We start from the raw sequence: 22,415 nt of genomic DNA, 5'->3' as shown, positions 1-22,415 counted from the left end.
ATTAAACTAAAACCACGTGCCGTTAAGTATCAGAGTCGTGGCTTCCCTTGATACGCCACACATGACGTACCCAGGCCATGATTTTTCCTGACACGCCGCAATGTACTTATCAGGAACATGGCACTCTCCAACACGTCATATTTGTTGACATGTCACCTTCTGAACTCGGACATCCCGAGTGTTGAGGAATTTCACGGCCACGTAAATTCCACGAAATTACTCATTTCACGCAACTGGCTCAATTCGCACAACTCTCTCATTTGGCCTAACTGACTCAAATCACAAAAATGACTTATTTAGCCTAACTATGGCAAGCCGTTTGTAGCAAAATTTAATCCTTGCAATATATGTTTAATCCTTTAAATAACGGTTTTATTTAAAGATAGAAAAAGGCATTCAATCCAATGGTAAATAAAATTTTTGGTTCAATTCAATCTTTTAATTTTCACGATTCAATCCAATACCTGGAATATTGATTCAATCCAATAACTGAAATATTGATTCAATCCAATACCTGGAATATTGATTCAATCCAATACCTAAAATATTGATTCAATCCAATACCTGGAATATTGATTCAATCCAATACCTCGAATATTGGTGTAATCCAATACCTAAAATATTGATTCAATCCAGTACCTCAAATATTGATTCAATCCAATACCTCAAATATTGATGCAATCTTCCTGGGCCGAGCGCGGCCAACAGGAACGAGAGTAACTGAGCACTAGAGAGCACTGAAAACATGGCGGGTGAAGGAGAACTACATTTAGAAGTTGAGTTTCCTAAGTTTCTTGCAGACATCTTGGATAAAACGGAAATAATTTTTGAGAATTTTGACTCAGAAGTTGCAGAAGCGCACGCCGAAGTTCTTGATCAAACCATTAGTCTGCTTAGGTAAATGAGACGTTGCTACAACCGAGACACAAGGGACACGGAAAATTTAGATTCTATTACTGCCGCTTTTGTAGATGTAAGTTAACCAATTTTTATGAGACAAACATATTTGTTTATTAAAAGCTGTGTGCTAGCTTTTTGTGGCAAATAACATAAACTGTGGCAAATTTTGCTACCACATTGGTCTTTGGTATTGTGCATATTTCTGCTGTCCAATCATTACTGGCACACTAAACTTTGAACTGTAAACAAAATTTTTGCTGTGCCGTGTGCACAGTCAAACATGTTTCTCACAAAAACTGCTTGTGTAAACCTGGCTTTAAGTTATTTTTGAAATAAGAACCTTTACATTTTACAAGACAGCAATCATTGAACATTGGGATGTGTTTTAAGTTTTTCAATGTTGTTGTCTCATGTTTTGCATTATTTAACCCACATGTGGTACTTCTTTCCTAAAAACGATGTTTTTCTTGATATTCTATTACAAACATGGCACCAATTTGTTGTGAATATTATCGGGTACCCAGGGCTCAAGACTAACACTACTGCCAACTAGCCACACATTTCAGTTTTGAATAGTAGATTTTGCACTTTCACTAGCCATTGTGACAATCATGATGGAATGGAGTACTGGTCTACTGGATGAAAACAAAATTGAGAATTATCCTGACAAAGTAAAACTGAAGAGAATAGAAACTAATGAAAACAGGGAAACTATGAGTGAATTTCATGGAAATAATTGCCTTAATAAGCATATGATAAATATTTAACTATTAAAGGGAGATAAAAGAAAATGGCAACACTGATAAAAGTACATCAGAGATTGAACATAAGCATATTGAAGAAAAACAGGATTCGTGTTTGTGGGAGTGAAATTTTCTTAGTGATTATTATTAACATTTTAGATGCAACAAGAAATGTCCAAGATTGACCACTCTTATAAAAAAGTCAGTGAAGCTGTGTATGAAAAAGGCTGGCTGGTGCAAAGTTAGTTTTGGCTAGTGACATGAGTCCTGTTAGTAGCCATTACGCCAGTGCACCAAGAGGTTAGTCTTGTCTCCTGGGTACTTTTGAAAATAAGATAACAAATTAACCTTGCCACATTTTAACATCTGTTTTGATAAGCACCTGAAAAATCTACAAGGCAGAGTAGTGCACATGGCAGTTATCAAATGCCCTGATTTCTCTTCAGTTTAGTTGTGTTGCTAGAAGTTAGGCATTCTGTAATTCAAGCAGTTTCTGAGTTCTGTATATCAATGAAAAGGAAGATGAGAAAATAATTTACTTGATACAGGGTGAGGTTTTCTGTTGTGAATTGAGTTGCCAAAATACTTTAAGGGCCATAATCTCCTTTACCCAGCCCACACACATGTAGTATTATGCAATTGTCAGTTGCCCAAGTTTAACTGTCACTAGTTCTAGAGCCTCTTGGAAGATGTCTACTCCCATTTGACTTGATTATCTTAAGGGATCTAGCCTTTGACTGCAATGAATCATGTTGTCCCAGGGCAATTTCTTTAAGTACAACATTGTTATCACTGTCCAATGGAGTTGGACCATCAGGATCATCACCATAGTATTCAAAATCATGACTTTCCATTTGAAAGGGGGTTTTCAGGCTGCATCATATGATTAAGCCACATTTGGTATGGCAACCAGTTTTTTTTCTGTTCTTACATTTTGGTGGTTGAAAGCTTCAGTGAACTGGCAAAGAGCAAGGTTTATCCTTGGTTGAAAAACTAAGTGTAAGGTGGAAAGATGCACTGAATTATCAGTGTCCAGGATGCCTGACAATTCCATACTACAAAAAGTGTAAAAGTACAAGTGGGAAGCACAACGGAAACATCCCTCCACAATCTTTCAATTCGTTGGTTGTGTTGATGGCCCTGCAGTGAAGCTGCCCCTCTCCTCTCTTCTAACCTGCTCCATTGTATCGCACACACCAACGTTTTCAACACCATGATCTACTCGTACTCTCGAGGGCCAAAATTCTCCGTCTCTCTTAACGGCATCCAGAAAGAATTCAAGAACTGTTTCTGCTTTATTGCTGGCACTACATTTCAAAAACATTATTCTCCGAGAAAATCCGTCTACACAGCCGAATTAATATTTTCCATCGGATCAGAGAGTGATGTTCATCCAGATGCCAAAGCGAATTTACGCACCCCATCTCAATTAAGACAGTATTTTGGGGATCTAATTTTGCTAACCTTTCTCTTATTCTTCTCCGTTGAACCCGTAACCCAATGGACTTAAAGAAACCTGCAATGAAATTATATCCATACTCTTGAATGATTTCGGTTCCTTATCAGGTAAGTTGTTGAAACCCCTTATATCTTCTCAGCCATACTCTGTCAATCTTCTGTGAATTGTCCATCTCCAAACTCCAATCATCTTTGTTATCGTTGTCCAGATGAATCCTAGTCCTCAAAGTTCCTCAAGCACCTCAACAGGAATTTTAAGAAATGGTCTTCCATGATTCCAACTTCTGAGTCAAAGTTCTCAAAAATTATTTCCGTTTTATCCAAGATGTCTGCAAGAAACTTAGGAAACTCAACTTCTAACTCTAGTTCTCCTTCGCCCGCCGTGTTTTCAGTGCTCTCTAGTGCTCAGTTACTCTCGTTCCTGTTGGCCGCGCTCGGCCCAGGAAGATTGCATCAATATTTGAGGTATTGGATTGAATCAATATTTCAGGTATTGGATTGCACCAATATTCGAGGTATTGGACTGAATCAATATTCCAGGTATTGGATTGAATCAATATTTTAGGTATTGGATTGAATCAATATTCCAGGTATTGGATTGAATCAATATTTTAGGTATTGGATTGAATCAATATTTTAGGTATTGGATTGAATCAATATTCCAGGTATTGGATTGAATCGTGAAAATTAAAAGATTGAATTGAACCAAAAATTTTATTTACCATTGGATTGAATGCCTTTTTCTATCTTTAAATAAAACCGTTATTTGAAGGATTAAACATATATTGAAAGGATTAAATTTTGCTACAAACGGCTTGCCATACCTAACTTGCTCCCATAACACAAATGCCTCATTTGGCCCAACTGGCTCAATTCACACAACTGTCTCATTTGGGCCAACCAGATCAAAAGACACAACAGTCTCATTTGGCCCAACCAACTTAAATCACACAACTGTCTCATTTGGCCACACCAGCTCAAATCACACAACTGTCTCATTTGGCCCAATTGAATCAAATGGACACAACTGTCTCATCTAGCCCAACCAGCTCAAATCACACAGCTGTCTCATCTGGCCCAAATGGCTCAAATTGCACAACTGTCTCATTTGGCCTAACCGGTTCAAATGACAAAAATGACTTATTTGGCCTAACTGGCTCAAATGACACAAATGTCTCATTTGGGACAACTGGCTAAACTCACACAACTGTCTCATTTGGGCCAACAGAATTAAACGAGCCAACTGTCTCATTTGGTGCAACCGACTCAAATCACACAACTGTTTCATTGGGCCCAACCAGCTCAAATCACACATAAGTCTCATTTGGCCCAACTGGATTAAATCACCCAACTGTCTCATTTGGCCCAATTGGCTCAATTCACACAAATGTCTCATTTGGGCAACTGGATCAAATGACACAACTGTCTCATTTGGCCCAACTGACAAATCACACAACTGTCTCATTTGGCCTAACCAGCTCAAATCACACAACTGTCTTATTTGGCCCAACCGGCTCAAACCACACAATTGTCTCATTTGGCCCAACTTGATCAAATGTCACAACTGGCTCGAATCACAGACCTGTCTCATTTAGTCTAACCAGCTCAAATCACACCACTGTCTCATTTGGCTCAAACAGCTCAACTCACAGAACTGTCTCATTTGGTGTAACCAGCTCAAATAACAGCAATGTCTCATTTCAACCAGCTGGCTCCAATCACACAAATGTCTCATTTGGCCTTGCCAGTTCAAATGACACAATTGCCTCATTTTAGCCTAACCAGCTTACATCAGAGAAATATCTCATTCGGCCCAACTGGCTCAAATCACACAACTGTCTCACTTGGCCCAACCAGTTCAAGCCACAAAACTGTCTCATTTGGCCCATTAGAGGCTCAATTCACACAACTGTCTCACTTGGGCCAACTGGCTCAACTGGCTTCAAACCGGCTCAAATTGCATCCTGACAGAAACATTTGGAAAGTTACATACCAGGAATATTTTTAGATGAAAACTGTATTCATTAGTGTATAAAGAGACAAGGTAAAAAATTCAGTGGGATTACTGGGTTAAGGGAATAAATATAAGATTGCCCTGACACTTGTACAGTTATGTGTAAGAACTAGTATACATAGGAATAAGGGAGCAAACATATACTGATCATTGCACAGACCTTATACATTGAGGGTCCTTACACAGTCTCCTCATACCACCTTATACAGTATTTGTCATTTTACGAAGTGTGAGGTGAGGTACTTCCTGTGGCTGCTGCTCTAGTTCGTCTCCTACTGGTTAAAATGTCAAGATTCATTGTTGTTCAAAGAACCATCTCATGTTTGTGTTTTGTTAGATGTAGCAAACAACTGCAAATCCATTTGCAGAAACATGACTGAAATGAACAACGGCAGAAATCTGCCAGCTTAAATATGACGGAAACGTGACTTGGCATTTCCGTTCCAGAAACGTGACAGAATCATGTAAACTCAAATTTTCACGTTTCCGCAAGACATAAACATAACGGAAACATGGAGTTGCATGTTTCCGCCATGTTTCAGAAATACGGAAACATGTGATTTCGTCCTGTGTAGGGAAGTGTGTCTGTGAGAGTGTAGAACTTAAAATAATTTGTGGGCAGCATTTCCTCAGACAGGTTCTTCTGATTTCTCTTGCTGGTTTTCAAAACATACCGTCCTACCTCCAAAAAAATTTAGTGAAACCCCTACCCAAACAATTTGCATTGTTATATGGTCTGCAGAATCATGAAATTGTACTTACATCTGTACCAGATAGCTGGGCAAGGAATGCATGCTGTCTAGTAGCTTCATTTGTTCTCATTTCATATTTGTCACCTGCAAAGGGATATACTCTGACATTTCCCCCAATGGCTAGTCTGACTCCAGGGTGAAAACAGACCTTTCGGAATGCATGCAGCAAAACACATGTTACAATGTGTGTAGCTATACAAATTTCATGTAATAATAACATATATGAACAAAGCAGCAGAAACTGTCCCTTCATATGTAATGTAGGAAAAAACTGTACATGTATAGTCACAATTAGAAATGGATAAAATACCATGCAACCAAATAATCCATTAAAAAGCTTGTGTAGGAAGACAAGACCTAAAAGATAAGTACAACCGTGATACAGCTGCTGTATTTTACATCACTCCAGTAATTTCCATGGGAACAACAAATTGCTATTGATGATTATGAATATAAGATCCAACTGTACAAAGAATATTACTTGCCAATCAAAATGGAGTTACCAGATTGACCTTTAACTTACTGTTGTTTCCCTTTTTTCCTGACCACGATTCTGTAATGTTTGGGTCTTATGCATGAAATGCATACAGACCCTAAGTCAGAGGCAGATCTTCATTGTCAGTCACTTCGAGGACAAGATGACATGTAACAGATCTCCGAGAGTATAAATAGTCTGGCAGGTAGACTGGGTACTAGTAATTTCAAGTTGTTCCATCAGCCATTGCTTCTAGTGTGTTGTTCTCATCGTGTAATTGCAGCCGTTTTCCCTCTTTTGGGAAAATTTTGGAGAGCGTTCCGTCGCAAATTAGTAGCATTTGTTCAAGGTAAGTTATCTTCTATTTCAAATTTGCTCTGTTGTGCTGTTTATAATTGGTTTTCTTTCTTTCATTTCGAAAATTAACTGCACTGTCCTGCCTTGTTTGTTCTTTGTTATTTCTTTCAGGTGTTGCTGAGGGGAGTTTCCTCGGCGATATTGATACAGGAGCTGTTTACACACACAAACCAACATATCTAGACTCGGCTTGTGTTTAGTGTGGATTGCACTGAAGCTAATACGCTTTTGCAAGCCCACATTCATTGGCTTGAAATCTGGTGCAGGTTACACCCCAAGCCAGCTGTTACAGGGTTGTCAAGATAAACCGGCAATCAGCGCATTCTCAAAACCTGCACCGCCTACTCCAAATGCTAGTAGGTTAGTCTTGAGCATGATATTGAAGAAATAAAATGGAAATAAAATTGTTCAGTTATTAATTTGTTTGAACCCAAATTGGATTGTAGGGAATAAAGGATTTGCTGAAAAAGAATCGAATCGAATCGAAACTGATTAATTTATAATTAGCCATAAAATGTTCTATACCTCAGTGCATTATTTTCTGAAGTGAAAATGCAGGAATAGTCCATTAAAAGTTGAGTTTTTGTCCAGTGTTCAAATGGCACTGCATTAACTAGGACTTAAGTGTTTTTTCCCCCCAGTTAAGTGCTACTGTAATGAGAAGTATATTTATTTACACAAGTATTACAGCCTGTAACATCTAAGGCCATCGGCGGGAAACTGGCTTATCCATCATAAAACTGCAGAATTACTTCAGTCTACACTATCCCTTACTTTAATGGAAATAAATATACTCCTTTGTATTTTTTGAAGTGATATACTAATTTTCTAAATTTATAAACACACAAAAATGATACAATACAACCATGTTAATAATCGGGTAAACACAGAATATTTAATTTAGAGGCAAAGTCCCGACAAGATAACGCGTGCATGTCAAATACATTCGCTATTAAAATCAAAGGCTCCTAAGAGCTAACTCATTCGTACATACCACAAAATTGTGACAAAAATGTGATTACTTGTGGAGGATATTTCAACACCCCACCCTATTATCAGAAAGGAAATATTGAGTAATTTTTGAGTTGTTGACATGAATTTGTTGAAGCAGAAACAAAACAGTACATTCACAGCTGAAATGTCAGTCCAAGAAAATACAATGCTTAATGTGAACACAACATGAAAATTTATTTTCATGCAATTTGACAAATTTCAATGTTAACAAGGTTTATGAACGAAACATTTGAAAGTTTCTTTCTAACTTTATTTATGAACATTGAGTGGTTTGAGAAATTATCCATACCTCCCTCACAGAAGGGATTTTTCCTAAGATCCCCCACCTCTCTGGAAGTTGCAATTAACTAACATACATTTCCTTAAAGTTTTCTGTCTTTGAGATCCCCGCCTCCAGGAATTTCTATTCGCTTCTGTGGGGGAGTATAGACATTTTGCTGGAACCACACATTAACTAGCTGTAGGCATTAAATAGAAAAATATGCAAATATACTAAAGAATAAATAGGCATTTGGTAGCCACCTTCTGCATAGGTTTTAGAATGAGTCCTCATAATAAAGTGTTCTCTAGAAAGCGAGTACAATTTGCAATCGATATGCAGGTAGATACTTTCACAGGTATGTTTTCACACAAACACTTGTTGTCACTCTGTGGCAAGAAATAATTTGGAAATGGTCTATTCTATTGGTACTCTTGTATATTCATATGTTTGCATTGACAGGTTACCAACATGTCTTACTTTATTCGTCACATAAATACTACAAAAACACCAAAGTGTGAAACAAGCTACCCAGTAGCCCACCCACTTTCATTCAGAAATTCCTGTGAGTCGTATTGCATTGTTTTTGTTGGTTGCTTAAAGTGCAGTGGAAACATGATGTTGGTTTTGGCAGCAAATATATAAAATTATGATGAAACTTTGAGGTACTACTTCAATGAAAAACAATGCATTTCTTTCAACCAAATGTTTACTTGTATGCAATTGCTTGTGTAGTTACTGTCAGACGACATTTTATTCAACTAACGAAATGTTAACGGTTATATTTTGTAAACAAAAGGAATGTGCAAAGGTGATTGTGGAATTCAGTGACTGAAAGTAGGTGGGGCAGTAGAAGAATGTGAGCTGGGCAGCAATCTAAAAATTTTAGCTTGTTTGTAGTATACAAGTTTGCAAGATTTCTTTGTGTGTCTCATCTTATGTTTTACAGAACTGAAAGAAAATGAGTAGGCGATAATAATCTACAACAGAGATTGTGGTTGTGATCAAAGTCTAAATAACAACAACAAAAAACATTCGTAAACAAAAGTCCAGTAACTTCGATCATGCACAATTTGCAAAAGCAAATGCAATCTCTATGCAGTTTCTAAATGTTGAGATTGTGGATGTGATCAAAGTCTAAATAACAACAAAACTTTTTTTAAGAAAAGCTGAGTAAAAGCTAAATTACATGAAGCAATGTTTTCTGCAACTTGCATTGCAACTTGCAATGACTAACTAAAAAATCATTGCAAGTTGCAGAGGTGTCACACGATTTTTTTTTTGCAACTTGCAATTCACCAGTTGAATAATTAAAATCTCAGTGGTGACCACTCCCGTAGATGCGCTCTGGTTGGCTGATTCTAACACAATTATGTTGCAGGTTGCGCTGGATATGGTACATGCAGCAACTTGTCTCACAACATTGGGAAAAGTAGAGGATTGTTCAACTTTTGCTGCAACTTGCAACGCAACATTTTGTTGCATTGCAGGTTGCAAAAATGGGGTGTTACACATGCAATTTTTTTGCAACTTGCAGTGCAATGTTGGTTGTGTTGCAAGTTGCAGGAAAAATTGCATCATGTTACATGGCCATAACTTCTATCATGCACAATTTGCAAAAGCATATGCAATCTCTGTAGTTTTAAAATGTGGAGGTCGAGGTGGTTGTGATCAAAGTCTAACAACAAAACTTTTTTTGAGAAAAGTCCATTAACTTCGATCATGCACAATTTGCAAAAGCAATTCTATCTCTATGCAGTTTCTAAATGTTGAGATTGTGGTTGTGATCAAAGTCTAAGTAACGGATTACGGTCACTTTGTTCCATAGACACTTCGTTTCACGTCAGAGTGTTTCAATAGTGAGATTATTTCACTTTAAAAACTTCCTGAATGTAAAGAAAATCTTTCGCTAGATGAAAATGTAAAGAAGATTTCCCGGCAGGCTTGGTGATTTTGAATGTGACTATATGCTTGAAACCCAGGTGTTGAAATGGGTCAGCCGTGTTTGATGACTGACTCTATTAGAAAGATAAGATTAGTCTCAACATGCCTAAGTGTTGAAGTGTTCCAGGGAAAATGTTACTTTTTCTTAAGAAAAAAACATTTGATTTTCTCATTGATTTACTGTTTTGATTGAACAAGTAAGCAGCATTTTTTTGCGGATGCAGATAGGTCAGTCCTAATTTATCGAACACAGTAAGAAACTTCAAACTACCGTGTGCAAAAAATTCCAGCATAGAAAATAACGAGGCAAGGTGGAGCATTCCCAATAATTTGACATTTCTTCTGACTATTTATATATTGAAATATTTCTTTTTGAAATGAACTAACTATATTGTGTGTAACGATTTGACTATTTTCTGGAACGACCTGACATGGAATGAAGTGACTTTGGAACAAAGTGATCCGATATGCAAGTAACAACAACAAAACTTTTTTTAACAGAGTCAAGTAACAATCTCTATGCAGTTTCTAAATGTCCTGACTGAGGTTGTTGTAGAGAAAGTTTACGTAACAACAACAAAAGAAAGGTCTAGTAACTTCTAATCATTGTCAGGCACAATTTGCATCGACAAAATGATTTTGTCTGATTTTGAAATCTTAAATTTAATCTTCTTTATACGCAGAAGTGTTTCATATATCATGCTTTTATTCAATTTTGTGACATCCGATTTAATGTTGTATCCCTCGGTAGATGACAGCTCAGCAAACAGGGCTTTAAGAGGGACACTTGGTGAGTAGTAACGCCTTTTTTCTCACCTTGGATATCACCAAGTAAGAAGTTGGCAGACAATGTTGCTGATAAAAAGGATACGAGCATCATCTGTCCACAAGAAGTGCACTTGACCATTTTAGGATCACTGTCGTCCTCTGCTGGGATTCTGCCATTGCAATTCACACAAACATACAGCTTGCTGATTTCAGCTGTCAGGATTCTACCGATCAACTATTCACTTTCTGTCTCTTTAGACTTAAGTTTCTCAGCCTCCAATGAGATGGCTTCAGAGATCTTGATTTCTTCCATGTATGGCAAAATGGTTGAAGACTGAGCGCACTGGAGATGTCTTATTAAAATAGCCCACTCTCACATCTGCAAATACATATGCCTGCCCTTCTTTGACTGTCTCTATCACTTCCTCCCAAATGGTAGCAGGAATGACAGCAGTTCCATCAGTTGCAACGAGCTCGCACTTCTTCACTTCTTTCCTGTTGGAACGTGAAGTAACAGTCATTGTCTGGCCTTTTGAAATGACTTGGGCATTCACCGAGACAATGTCGCCAACATTTGAGTGCTCCACTATGTGCTGAATGGAAGGATCTTTGGTAGTTTGCTGTTTTACATCTTTCCAGCAGAATGACAAGTTTTTGGCCTCTTGCAGTTGTGAAAAGTTATACAACTTATCTTCTTCAACATCAGGTTGAAATTTGCTCTTTTGTGGACTTACAGTGAATAATTGCACAGGTGTTTTGGACTTCTCTTGATCTTTCAACCTCTTCTGTTTGTCTGGTGAAAAGCAAACGACCCTACTAACATCTTCCTTTTCTTGAATTTTGAAGTCAAAATATCTGTTACCAGAACTCGGGTTTTTTATCTCTGAAATGGCATGGATATATCCCTCTATGTCTTTATATTTTCGCTTGGTTGGAGAGCCAGGACTGGGCATTCTAGCCGCCATTGCGTTTCGAAAGGAAAGCACGAGGTAAAATGCTTATCTCTTGTGCAGGGGTTAAAAAAGCCCGTTGGGCCTGGGTTCTACAGAAATCAGGGGGGGCTGGTTGGGGGCTCTGATGCACATAAAATCAATTTGTCTTCAGTGGCCCCCAGTTTATAATTAACTCCTCTATTAAAGCTTTGTAAATAGCAAATTTTTAACAAATTTCTTTTGATTTACTTTTTCTGTTTCTCATTTGTGGTGTCCACAGTTAGCATAGCAGTGCTAAATACATTGTTTTTATTTTTAAGGGGGTAACAAGAACAACAATTAGTTTTTTATATTGCTTTTTCTTCAGGTTGTATACCATCTTATGTAGAACTGTATAACTAACTGTATTTTTATTTTATTTAGGTGTGTCTCACATCAGTACTTCTTTTGTCTTTGAATATTATTGACTTTTGAAGATACAATGTAATGCCCATACAAAGTGCAACTGAGTATCATACATTTGAGTATTTAATGTGAAACACAGAAAGTAAATAAATATACATGAATTTTTTCCTAGTTCAATGCTGTTGTAATTTTGGGTGCTATGTGTATTCTCCAGCATTATCTTTTTGTGAAAGCTAAATGAAAGTGACAGTTGGTTTCTGTTTAAATTTGCTATGTATATGATTATTTTTTCATCAGAGCTGCATGATCAATCATGTGAGTTCAGCAGCATAATCTACACATAGCATAACGTGGATTATTTGATTTCTAACATGTGGTAATATATAATTGCATTACATTCAAGCTCAAAGTGAATCACAGATACTAAAACGATAATGTTTACTTATTTTCATCCATTGTCAGGTATTGTATCATGCAGGATTTTTTTGTCTTAATTAGCTCAATGGAGTGATTAGTTAGTCATGGTTTACGACAGTTGTGCAGGATGTACATATTGCCATATTGTTTTCCAATTGATAAAATCTTCTGTATAATTCATGGCAAAATGACATCCATGTTGCTGTAATGTGACATTGTTTCTTAAATGAGTGTTTCATAATGTTGATCCATGACAGTGTATTGAAAGAAGTGAAATGGTCCAGATTCTGCATCTGCTCTCTTGGAGAGGACAAAAAGGTGCTGGTTTGTTTCTGATTTGAGCAGTAGTTGAGGTTGTTGGGACAGATCCTCACAATCTCGTGTTTGATCTGCTATTTGTTTAGGGTTTTTAGTTTAAGGCATAAGATTGGTGTCTCTTCATGATAACATGGGCTCAACTTGCATTTTGTTTGCTTGATCTGTGTCAGCATTCATATCCTTCAGTGGCTGATTAAAGGATAACTTTTTGCCACTGCTGATGTTGAGATGTACACTCTGTATCTTGCAATTGTGACATTAAGGTACAATATTTGACTGTTCAGGAAACCTCCAACACCTTCATACATGTACTCTTGTGATCCACTGATTGTTTCACACATGCCCATTTATAGTTCAATATTTAACTGTTATGTTTGTGGTGTAAATGACATTGCAAAAGGCCCTCTTGAAGGCCCTCTAGACACTTGAACACTGCGAGTTTTGCGTGACTTGAACACTGCGAGTTTTTGCGTTATATTATAATTCATTGTGTCATACATGTAGTATGTTCAGCTTTCTTGTGCGAGCCTGCAATGCTTGTGGTTGCCTCGTGATTACAGTTGGCCGCCATGTTTTGTAAGGACAGAGATTTGGTGATTAAAGCCTAGTATTTCTGCAGGCAATCGTCTTTTCTCATTTACAACAATTTAATCACCAGTCTCGATGGACAAAGTACTCCGTCTGGAGCACCTGGAAACGGACCCTAGCAGTGGTGAAGCTTTGAAAGAATGGCTTCATTGGAAACGAACCTTCGATAACTTTTTGGCTGTCCTACCACAAAGAGAACTCAACAAGCTCTCGGTACTGGCGAATTACGTTTCTCCCTCAATCTTTCAACACATCGAGGAGTGCACCGACTATGAGGCAGCCATAGAAATATTACAAGCTCTTTTTGTGAAACCTCGGAATGAAATCTTTGCCCACCATATCCTTGCCACGAGGTGCCAGCAACCTCACGAAACTTTGGACGAATTCCTCCAAGCTCTGAAAACACTTACCAGGGATTGCAACTTCCAAAGTGTCACTGCTTCTAAATATTGCGAAGAAAGCATCCGTGACGCTTTTATCACTGGTTTACGGTCACCTTCAATCCACCAGAGGTTACTGGAGAATAATACGCTAGATTTGAAGGCCATATTTGATCAAGCTCGTTCTCTGGAATTGGCTATGCATAATTCCGAGTCCTACTCTGGTCCTCCTTCATCTGTCAATGCAGCCATTCCACCCACCACTACGGTGGATCAGGAACAGATAGATCCCAGCACGCTAGCTGCGGTAGGATCAAATGGCTCACCTCAAGCGACTACTTGTTTCTTCTGTGGAAACAGCAACCATCCTCATTCAAAATGTCCTGCCCGTGATGCAGTTTGCTCTAATTGTCAGAAGAAGGGCCATTTTGCAAAAGTTTGCCGTGGAAAGAAGATGAGCAAGAATAAAGTTTCAGCTGTAGCCTGGTCTCCTACAACTTGCCACAGTTGGTGCCCCTGAATCCCTTTCAAAGTCTTCAGGAACTGTAATCATCCAAGGACTGGAGGTCAAAGCCCTCTTTGATAGTGGTAGCACTGAAAGCTTTATTCGTCCAAGGTTGGTAGAGAGGGTAGCTCTTACCGTTCATCCTTCATCTGGTACAGTATCCATGGCTACATCAGCATCTTGTACAGTTAGTATCACCGGTACCTGTGTCGCTGATCTCTCCTACCAAGGACATAAATATGCAGATTACAAACTGTCCGTCTTGCCTGGACTTTGTGCTGACCTAATCCTTGGTCTTGATTTCCAATCCCAGCATTCAAGCGTCACTTTCCATTACAGGGGCTCTGAACCACCTTTGGCCGTCTGTGGTTTTAGTAAACTGAATATAGACCCACCTGAACCATTTGTGAATCTGACTGCAGACTGCCATCCAATTGCCTCAAAGTCTCGAAGATACAGCCAAGAGGATTCCGCTTTTATTGACGAGGAAGTGAAAAGATTACTCAAAGAAGGCATCGTTGAACCAAGCCTTTCACCATGGCGGGCACAAGTTGTAGTGACTAAAGACGAGAATCACAGGAAGAGGCTAGCGATCAACTACTCGCAAACAATTAACAGGTTCACACTTCTAGATGCTTTCCCATTGCCCAGAATAAGCGACATGGTCAACAAGATGGCCCAGTACAGAGTATTTAGCACAATCGACCTACATAGTGCGTACCACCAAGTACCGCTTAAGAAGGAAGACAAGCCTTACAGAGCCTTTGAAGCTCGAGGAAATCTCTATCAGTTCACTCGCCTGCCTTTTGGGGTCACCAATGGAGTAGCCTGTTTTCAGAGAGAGATGATGAAGTTTGTAGATGAGAATGATCTTGAGGCCAGCTTCCCTTACCTTGACAACGTTACTATTTGCGGCAAGGACCAAGAGGACCATGACACTAACATGGAACATTTTCTTGAAGCTGCCAAACGCAAGAACCTCTGTTATAACACTGAAAAGTGTATCTTCTCAACCCGGCGTCTCCCCGTCTTCGGATACATCATCGAGGAGGGTACCATACGGCCGGATCCTGATCGTCTACGGCCCCTGCGTGAACTCCCCGTTCCACATGACTCAGAATCCATGAGCAGGTGTCTTGGGTTATTCTCCTATTATTCACAATGGATCCCAAGGTTCTCGGATCAAATCAAGCCAATTGCTTCTTGCAGGTCGTTCCCTCTGCCTCCGCCAGCTGTTGAACCATTTGAAAGTCTCAAGAAGACGATAGAAGAAGCTGTTGTCACCGCTATTGATGAGACCATTCCCTTTGAAGTCGAAACTGATGCGTCCGAAGTAGCGCTAGCAGCCACTCTCAACCAGAATGGAAAACCTGTCGCCTTCTTCTCGCGAACTCTTCAAGGCAGTGAACTGAAGCATGCATCCATAGAGAAGGAAGCCCAGGCCATAATAGAAGCGGTGAGGCATTGGAGACACTTCCTTACTGGAAGACACTTCATCCTGAAAACTGACCAGAAATCGGTGTCCTACATGTTTGACAAGCAGCACAGCGGAAAGATAAAGAACGAGAAGTTCCTGCGTTGGAGACTCGAACTCTCCTGCTTCAGTTTTGATATCGTCTATCGCCCTGGCAGAGATAATGTCCCAGCTGACACACTGTCCAGGGCTACGTGTGACATGGCCACTGAAGATTCCCTCTTTAAGCTTCACGAAGCACTCTGCCATCCAGGCATCACCAGGCTAAACCACTTTGTGCGAACCAAGAACTTACCTTATTCCCTCGATGAGATTAAGAAGATGACAAGCCGGTGCCCTATTTGTTGTGAATGTAAACCTCAGTACCATCGCCCAGAGAAGGTTCCCCTTATCAAAGCCACTCAGCCATTTGAGAGGATCAACATCGACTTTAAAGGCCCTCTTCCGACAAATAACGGAAACAAGTACTTCCTTATGGTTGTTGATGAGTATTCCCGGTTCCCATTTGTTTTCCCATGTCCTGATGTATCCACGAACACAGTCATTAAGTGCCTTACATCGCTGTTCTCACTTGTTGGAATGCCAGCATATGTCCATTCAGACCGCGGAGCTTCATTCATGAGCAGAGAGTTATGGGAATTCCTGTCTTCAAAAGGAGTAGCTTCAAGCCGAACTACCAGTTACAATCCAGAAGGAAATGGGCAAGCAGAGAGATGCAATGGTGTGATATGGAAAGCAGTTACTATGAGTTTGAAATCCAAGAACCTACCATTCAAGAACTGGCAGGATGTCCTCCCCGATGTGCTACACTCTGTTCGTTCTCTTTTGTGTACTGCCACCAATGAAACTCCACATGAGCGATTCTTTGGTTTCTCACGCTGATCGTCAGCTGGCGCCTCCATTCCCACCTGGCTAGCTACACCTGGCCCAGTGTACATTAAACGCCAGGTACGCACAAGTAAGATGGACCCTTTGGTTGATGAAGTGGAACTACTCCAGGCAAACCCTCACTATGCGCATGTGCGCTATCCTGACGGTAGGGAGACAACAGTGGCCACAAAGCACCTTGCACCCAAGGGCCACATAGAAGTTGTCGAGGCCCAGCCAGCACCAGAATGTATTCCAGAGGAAGCAGAGAACTTGCCCCTTGACACACATGTGAGTGTTATGCCTGATGCAGAACCATCGTCTGTGCCCGAACCTGAACTTGAACCTGAACTTACACCAGTACTGAATTCAGAACCTGTACGTCGCTCCCAACGAGTTCGTCGTCCTGTAGTTAGACTTAATCTTTAAAGGACAGGGTGAATGTGGTGTAAATGACATTGCAAAAGGCCCTCTTGAAGGCCCTCTAGACACTTGAACACTGCGAGTTTTGCGTGACTTGAACACTGCGAGTTTTTGCGTTATATTATAATTCATTGTGTCATACATGTAGTATGTTCAGCTTTCTTGTGCGAGCCTGCAATGCTTGTGGTTGCCTCGTGATTACAGTTGGCCGCCATGTTTTGTAAGGACAGAGATTTGGTGATTAAAGCCTAGTATTTCTGCAGGCAATCGTCTTTTCTCATTTACAACAATGTTTTCGAATGACAAATGCAACTACAACAACACACAAGATGGCGGAACTCAAAACTGTATTCTCATGTGTACAAGACTGCGGGCTCACATCCGGGCAATACATAATAGTATGATGTAATGAACCATAGCACCCCTCCACTGAGATATGTTGTACAAGTAACAGAAAAAAATAAATAAATAAGAGTTAAGACAGTCCTTGTGAGTCTTCCTGATTGTACAAATAACCTAGCTGCAAGTCAAACTCAGTTCAAACAACTAAACAAGTTTCTTGAGCAATGTCACAAAACGAAGCAAAGTTTTCTTTTACTTAAGTAATGTCACATCTGTTCAATCAGTCTCTGCGGAGGTGTTATAACACGTGTGGACCTCCGTAGTTCGGGAGTGACAGGAGCTATGGGTGGTGACTCCATCCAGGTTGAGTCTTCTTGAACTGGAACATTAAACTCAGGTGTAACAGTGGTTGGAGAATGTGAGACTTCCACAACAGAACTTGGTTGAAGTACTTCATCCGGAGATGATGTGGGAGGCTCTGCTGGTCTAGTGGTGGGATTGTTCTGAAGAACGTCATCCACATGGCGTCTCCAAATTCGGCCGTCATCCAATTGGACTTGATAAGAATGTGGGGAACTGTGTTTCAACACTGTACCCAACTGCCATTTCTGCTTTGATAAGTGATCATGTGTCAGAACAGTGTCGCCCACAGACAGTTCTCTAAACTTGGCATGCCTGTCATGGTAAAACTTCATCTTGCCTTGCTGTGTAGCCATGTGACTACTGAGGTCTGGCTTAGTGAGTGACAGCCTTGTTCGTAGCTCTCGCTGCAAGAAAAGCTTGGATGGTGAAGTTCCAGTGGTGGCGTGTGGTGTACTGTGATAAGATAGTAGGAAGTTCTGTATCCTTTGCTGTATAGAGCAAGCAGGATCCGAGGCTGATGAATCCAAGGCGTGCTTGAAGGTCTGAACAAATCTCTCTGCTAATCCATTGGAGGATGGGTGATAAGGGGAGACAAGTACTCGCTGAACACCGTTCTGCTGCAGGAATTCTCCATATTCAGCAGAAGAAAAGGGTGGACCGTTGGCGCTTACTACTTGAGTTGGGAGCCCGTATCTTGTGAAGATGCTGCGCAGGGCGTTGGCTGTGCTTTCTGCAGTGGTAGTTTTCATAGGACCAATTATTTTCGGCCATTTAGAGTGTGCATCCACCACGATGAGATAATGATTGGAGTGATGAGTAGCAAAATCAATGTGTATACGGTGCCATGGAGCAGTGGGCCATGACCATGGAGATAGTGGTTCAACTGGGGGAGCTTTCCTTGTCTTAATGCACTGTTAGCATCTGCGAGCGGTCTCCTCAATGTCGCTGTCTATTCCTGGCCACCACACATGACTACGTGCTGTTGCCTTCATGCGTGCAATTCCGGGATGTGCTCTGTGCAGTTCATCCAGGATGGGTTGTCATAAGGTTGGTGGTACGATGGTTCACATACCCCACATAAGGCAGCCTTGCTTGACTGAGAGCTCGTGTCTGTGATGGAAGTATGGCTTGAGGTTAGGGTCAGTGCAGAAGTTGTTAGTGAATACTTTGCTTTATTAAAGGCTTCCTCGCATTGGGGGGACCATGTGAATTCTTGATTCCTCTGAAGCAGCTGATTGAGAGGTTGGAGAATGGAATTAAGATTGTGAATGAATTTGCCATGGTAATTAACCATACCAAGGAAGGCTCTCAGCTGAGTGGTATTCTCGGAACGAGGTGCCTGCTTGATGGCTTCTATCTTGTCTTCAGTTGGTGAGATACCTTCTGCGGAGATGATACAGCCCATGTAGGTGACCGACTTCTGCATGAACTTACACTTGTTAAGCTGCAGTCTCAGCCCGTAGTCATCCAGGCGTTTTAGAACAAGGTTCAAGTTCATGATGTGTTGTTTATCATCCTTTCCTGTGATAAGGATGTCGTCCTGAATACTTGCTACATTCTCAAGACCCTGGAGGGTGATATCCATGGTGCGCTGAAATATAGAAGGGGATGAAGCAATACCAAAGGGCAATTTTTTGTAGCGATAGAGACCCCGATGGGTATTGATGGTGACATACGGCTGACTATCCGGGTCCAATGGCAGCTGTTGGTATGCACTCTTCAGATCCAATTTGGTGAATCGCTTACCTCCACGCAATTTGACGAAAACGTCCTCAGGTAGTGGGATTGGATACCGTGGAACATTGAGTTGTGGGTTGACAGTTACAGCGTAATCACCACATGACCGTGTTGTGCCGTCAGCCTTTGGAACGTGAACCATAGGCGTGCCCCAATCGCTGAACTCTACCCTTTCGACAATGCCTTCAGATTCCAGGCGGCTGTACTCTGCTTCCACTGCTTCTTGAAGGGCGTAGGGTACTGGGCGTGCCTTGCAAAATTTTGGCTGAGCATCATGCTTCATTTCTAGCTTAGCGGTGATACCCTTGATTGTTCCCAGGCCAGGCTGAAACACATTGGGGTGGGACTGAATTGTAGTGTGCAATTTCGACCTCACAGCTTGTGACAGGTCAGAGTCAGAGACACGCATGCTGCATATTTTCTTCCAGTCGAGTTTCACTTGGGTCAGCCAATCTCTCCCAAAAAGGGACGGTCCAGAACCTTCCACGACTAGCAGTGGCAAGGTTGCACTCTGGTCTTGGTACTTGAGGTGCACATGAAATTGACCAGTGACCTAGACTGGATGACCAGTGTAGGTGTGTAGACAAGTGCTGGAAGGTTTGAGAGGGGTTCCATAGAAATGTTGGTTGAATGTCTCTTGTGAAATGATAGAGACTCCGGCCCCAGTGTCTAATTCCATGAAGAGGTTAACTCCATTGAGCTGAACTGGTATTTCAATGCCATTTTTCTCTGTACAGAGGTTGTAAAATGAGAACGAAAATGGATCCATTGAATCAGATGCAGAAGTGCCCTGGGGTGGCTCTGGCTCTTCAACCTTGTGAACCTTCGCAGATTTGCTTTCGCATGCCACAGCAATGTGACCAGATCTTGACCACAGAAATGACAAGTATACTGCCTGTATTTACACTGTGATCGTGGATGACCAGATTTCCCACAGCTCAAACATGCTGAAGTGCTGTTGTGTGAGTTGTTTGGAAGAGAATTTCACTTGCCTTGGCCCTTGGCAGGAGACTTTGAATGTGTGGGTGGACGGGAGTGTCAGCGGTTTCCTTTTCCAAGTTTGTTTACTGGAGTCAAGCCTTCGTGAGAGAACGCAGCGACATCTTTTTCAGCAGCTTTGAGGCTGAGGGCGTTCTTCAGTGCTTCATCAAAATTGTGCTCCTCTGTCAGGAGTTTCTTTTGAATCTCTTTACTTTGAAGTCCACAGACGAGTTGATCGCGCAAGGCCTCGCTGAGGTGAGCACTGAACTGACATGTGGCTGCCAGATGTTTTAGGTTGGCTGCGAACGAAGACACGCTTTCTCCCTCGCGTTGCGTGCAGTTGTGAAATCTGTAGCATTCAGCAATTACCAGCTTTTTGGGTGCGAAGTGGTCCTTCAGGATAGTTGCCAGCTGAGTGTAAGTTTTGTGTGAAGGAGTCGATGGAGAGCATAGGTCCGAAAGGACATCGTAGGCCTTGGCGCCCATAACAGAAATCAGTGTTGCTCTGCGTTTGTGCCTGTCTGTCGAATCTGCTGGAACACCATTCGCGACGAAATACTGTTCCAGTCGCTCCAAATAGCGATCGATGTTAGTCAAGTCTGGATCAAACTCTTCTATTTTACCTAGGCTCGGCATGATCCGGTCCTTGTCACCAGAATGTTATGTTTTCAAATGAGAAATGCAACTACAACAACACACAAGACGGCAGAACTCAAAACTGTCTTCTCACGTGTACAAGACTGCGGGCTCACATCCGGGCAATACATAATAGTATGACGTAATGAACCATAACATTAACCTGAAGTTAAAGAGAGAAATTAAGGTTAAATTGATTAATGTAAAGACATAAAAAGCACTGCTTTGTGCATCCACTTAATAAAAGCCCTCTACAGTACAAGTCTGTATCTTACCTGTTGTATGTAAATAGGACTTTCTCCTTTATTAAGCCATGGGGGTGTTTGTAAACACCCCCAATGTTGTGCATTATGTGAATTGGTTTGTGTTGTTTTTGTATTCTTTGTTGGGTTTGGGACATCATATCTTTAGCAACTACTACAACTACTTACTTAGGGAAGAGGATGACATGATTACATAGATGTCAGAGAGACAAAAATTGGTTTATGATCACTGAAATATGATTAAAGAACACCTGATGATGTAACAAGATGGGGTACATTTGTGTAAACATGGTCTATCAATGTGCGATAATCAGTTGTGAATTGTGTTATTAGTTGTGTGTATCCCTTATGCTCAATTAAATATTTTAATAGCGATTTTTTGTCTGACTTATCTTCAAGCAAGTTTATATTGAAGTCTCCAGGAAGAAGGGTAGGTACAACATTAGCTAGTTTTGTATCATGAAGATGTTTTAGAGCATCGATAAGCTTTGGTATTGTAACTTTGCTTTTAGAGCGATAGATACCAATGACATGTAGATCTTTAATTGGATTATCGTTAACAATGATAGTAATTTCCGCTTGATTGTAGTTAAATCTGTATGGAATTTGTGAACAAAGAATATTATTAGCTACATACATAGCACTACCATAGGAACTTCTGATATTTGACTGGCTATAGTCATTTCTGTATAGGTGAAATCTTGGTAAATTGTAGTCATCATTTGTATCTACTAAGCAAAGCCTTGTTTGCACACAAATGTTTACATCAGCTTTTAGTACATTGTAGTCACTTTACATCATTAATATGTAAATGTAAAGATCGAACATTATGGAATATGACTGTGAATAGTGATGAATCAGTATTTCGAAGTGTAGCCACTGGAGTAGGAGTTGCTTCAGTTCTTAGTCTTTCCATTTCTTGTGCCACATTTTCATTTACTTTTATCTTATTCTCATTTAAATTCATGATATACAGATTTGAACTGTTTCGAACACGACTTAAGCCAACATAGTGCATATGCTTTCTTGTTGAAGATGGGAAATCAACAACTGCTGCATCTAAAGTGTCACCTTGACAGCAGTGAATAGTTTTTGCAGCT

General features: G+C 40.5%; 4 protein-coding genes across 4 annotated transcripts in view; 2 read left to right on the top strand and 2 right to left on the bottom strand.

The window, feature by feature from the left end:
* The first annotated feature begins 3,074 nt into the window (after nt 1-3,074).
* LOC145484510 (uncharacterized) overlaps nt 3,075-22,415 on the top strand; it is a 113,187-nt gene continuing 93,846 nt past the window's right edge. The window contains exon 1 of the mRNA XM_081463114.1: nt 3,075-5,686. The gene's annotated coding sequence lies outside the window, so the exon portion shown is untranslated. The remainder of the gene's footprint in view (nt 5,687-22,415) is intronic.
* LOC145485031 (uncharacterized) lies at nt 7,323-11,665 on the bottom strand. The gene has a single exon (XM_081463679.1). The coding sequence runs from the start codon at nt 11,647-11,649 to the stop codon at nt 10,975-10,977; it is 675 nt and encodes a 224-aa protein (XP_081319805.1). The 5' UTR covers nt 11,650-11,665; the 3' UTR covers nt 7,323-10,974.
* On the top strand, nt 13,420-14,244 carry LOC145485645 (uncharacterized). The gene has a single exon (XM_081464283.1). It carries the CDS (start codon nt 13,420-13,422, stop codon nt 14,242-14,244), a length of 825 nt encoding a protein of 274 aa, XP_081320409.1.
* On the bottom strand, nt 20,474-21,052 carry LOC145485644 (uncharacterized). The gene has a single exon (XM_081464281.1). The coding sequence runs from the start codon at nt 21,050-21,052 to the stop codon at nt 20,474-20,476; it is 579 nt and encodes a 192-aa protein (XP_081320407.1).

This window comes from Orbicella franksi, chromosome 4 (genome assembly GCF_964199315.1).
Source record: "Orbicella franksi chromosome 4, jaOrbFran1.1, whole genome shotgun sequence".
NCBI classification, from domain to species: Eukaryota; Metazoa; Cnidaria; class Anthozoa; order Scleractinia; family Merulinidae; genus Orbicella; species Orbicella franksi.
This window is presented reverse-complemented; position numbering and strand designations above follow the sequence as displayed.

Excerpts from the sequence above, each read along its gene's own strand:
- LOC145485031 (XM_081463679.1), bottom strand. The coding sequence starts at position 11,649 with ATGGCGGCTAGAATGCCCAGTCCTGGCTCTCCAACCAAGCGAAAATAT.
- LOC145485645 (XM_081464283.1), top strand. The coding sequence starts at position 13,420 with ATGGACAAAGTACTCCGTCTGGAGCACCTGGAAACGGACCCTAGCAGT.
- LOC145485644 (XM_081464281.1), bottom strand. The coding sequence starts at position 21,052 with ATGCCGAGCCTAGGTAAAATAGAAGAGTTTGATCCAGACTTGACTAAC.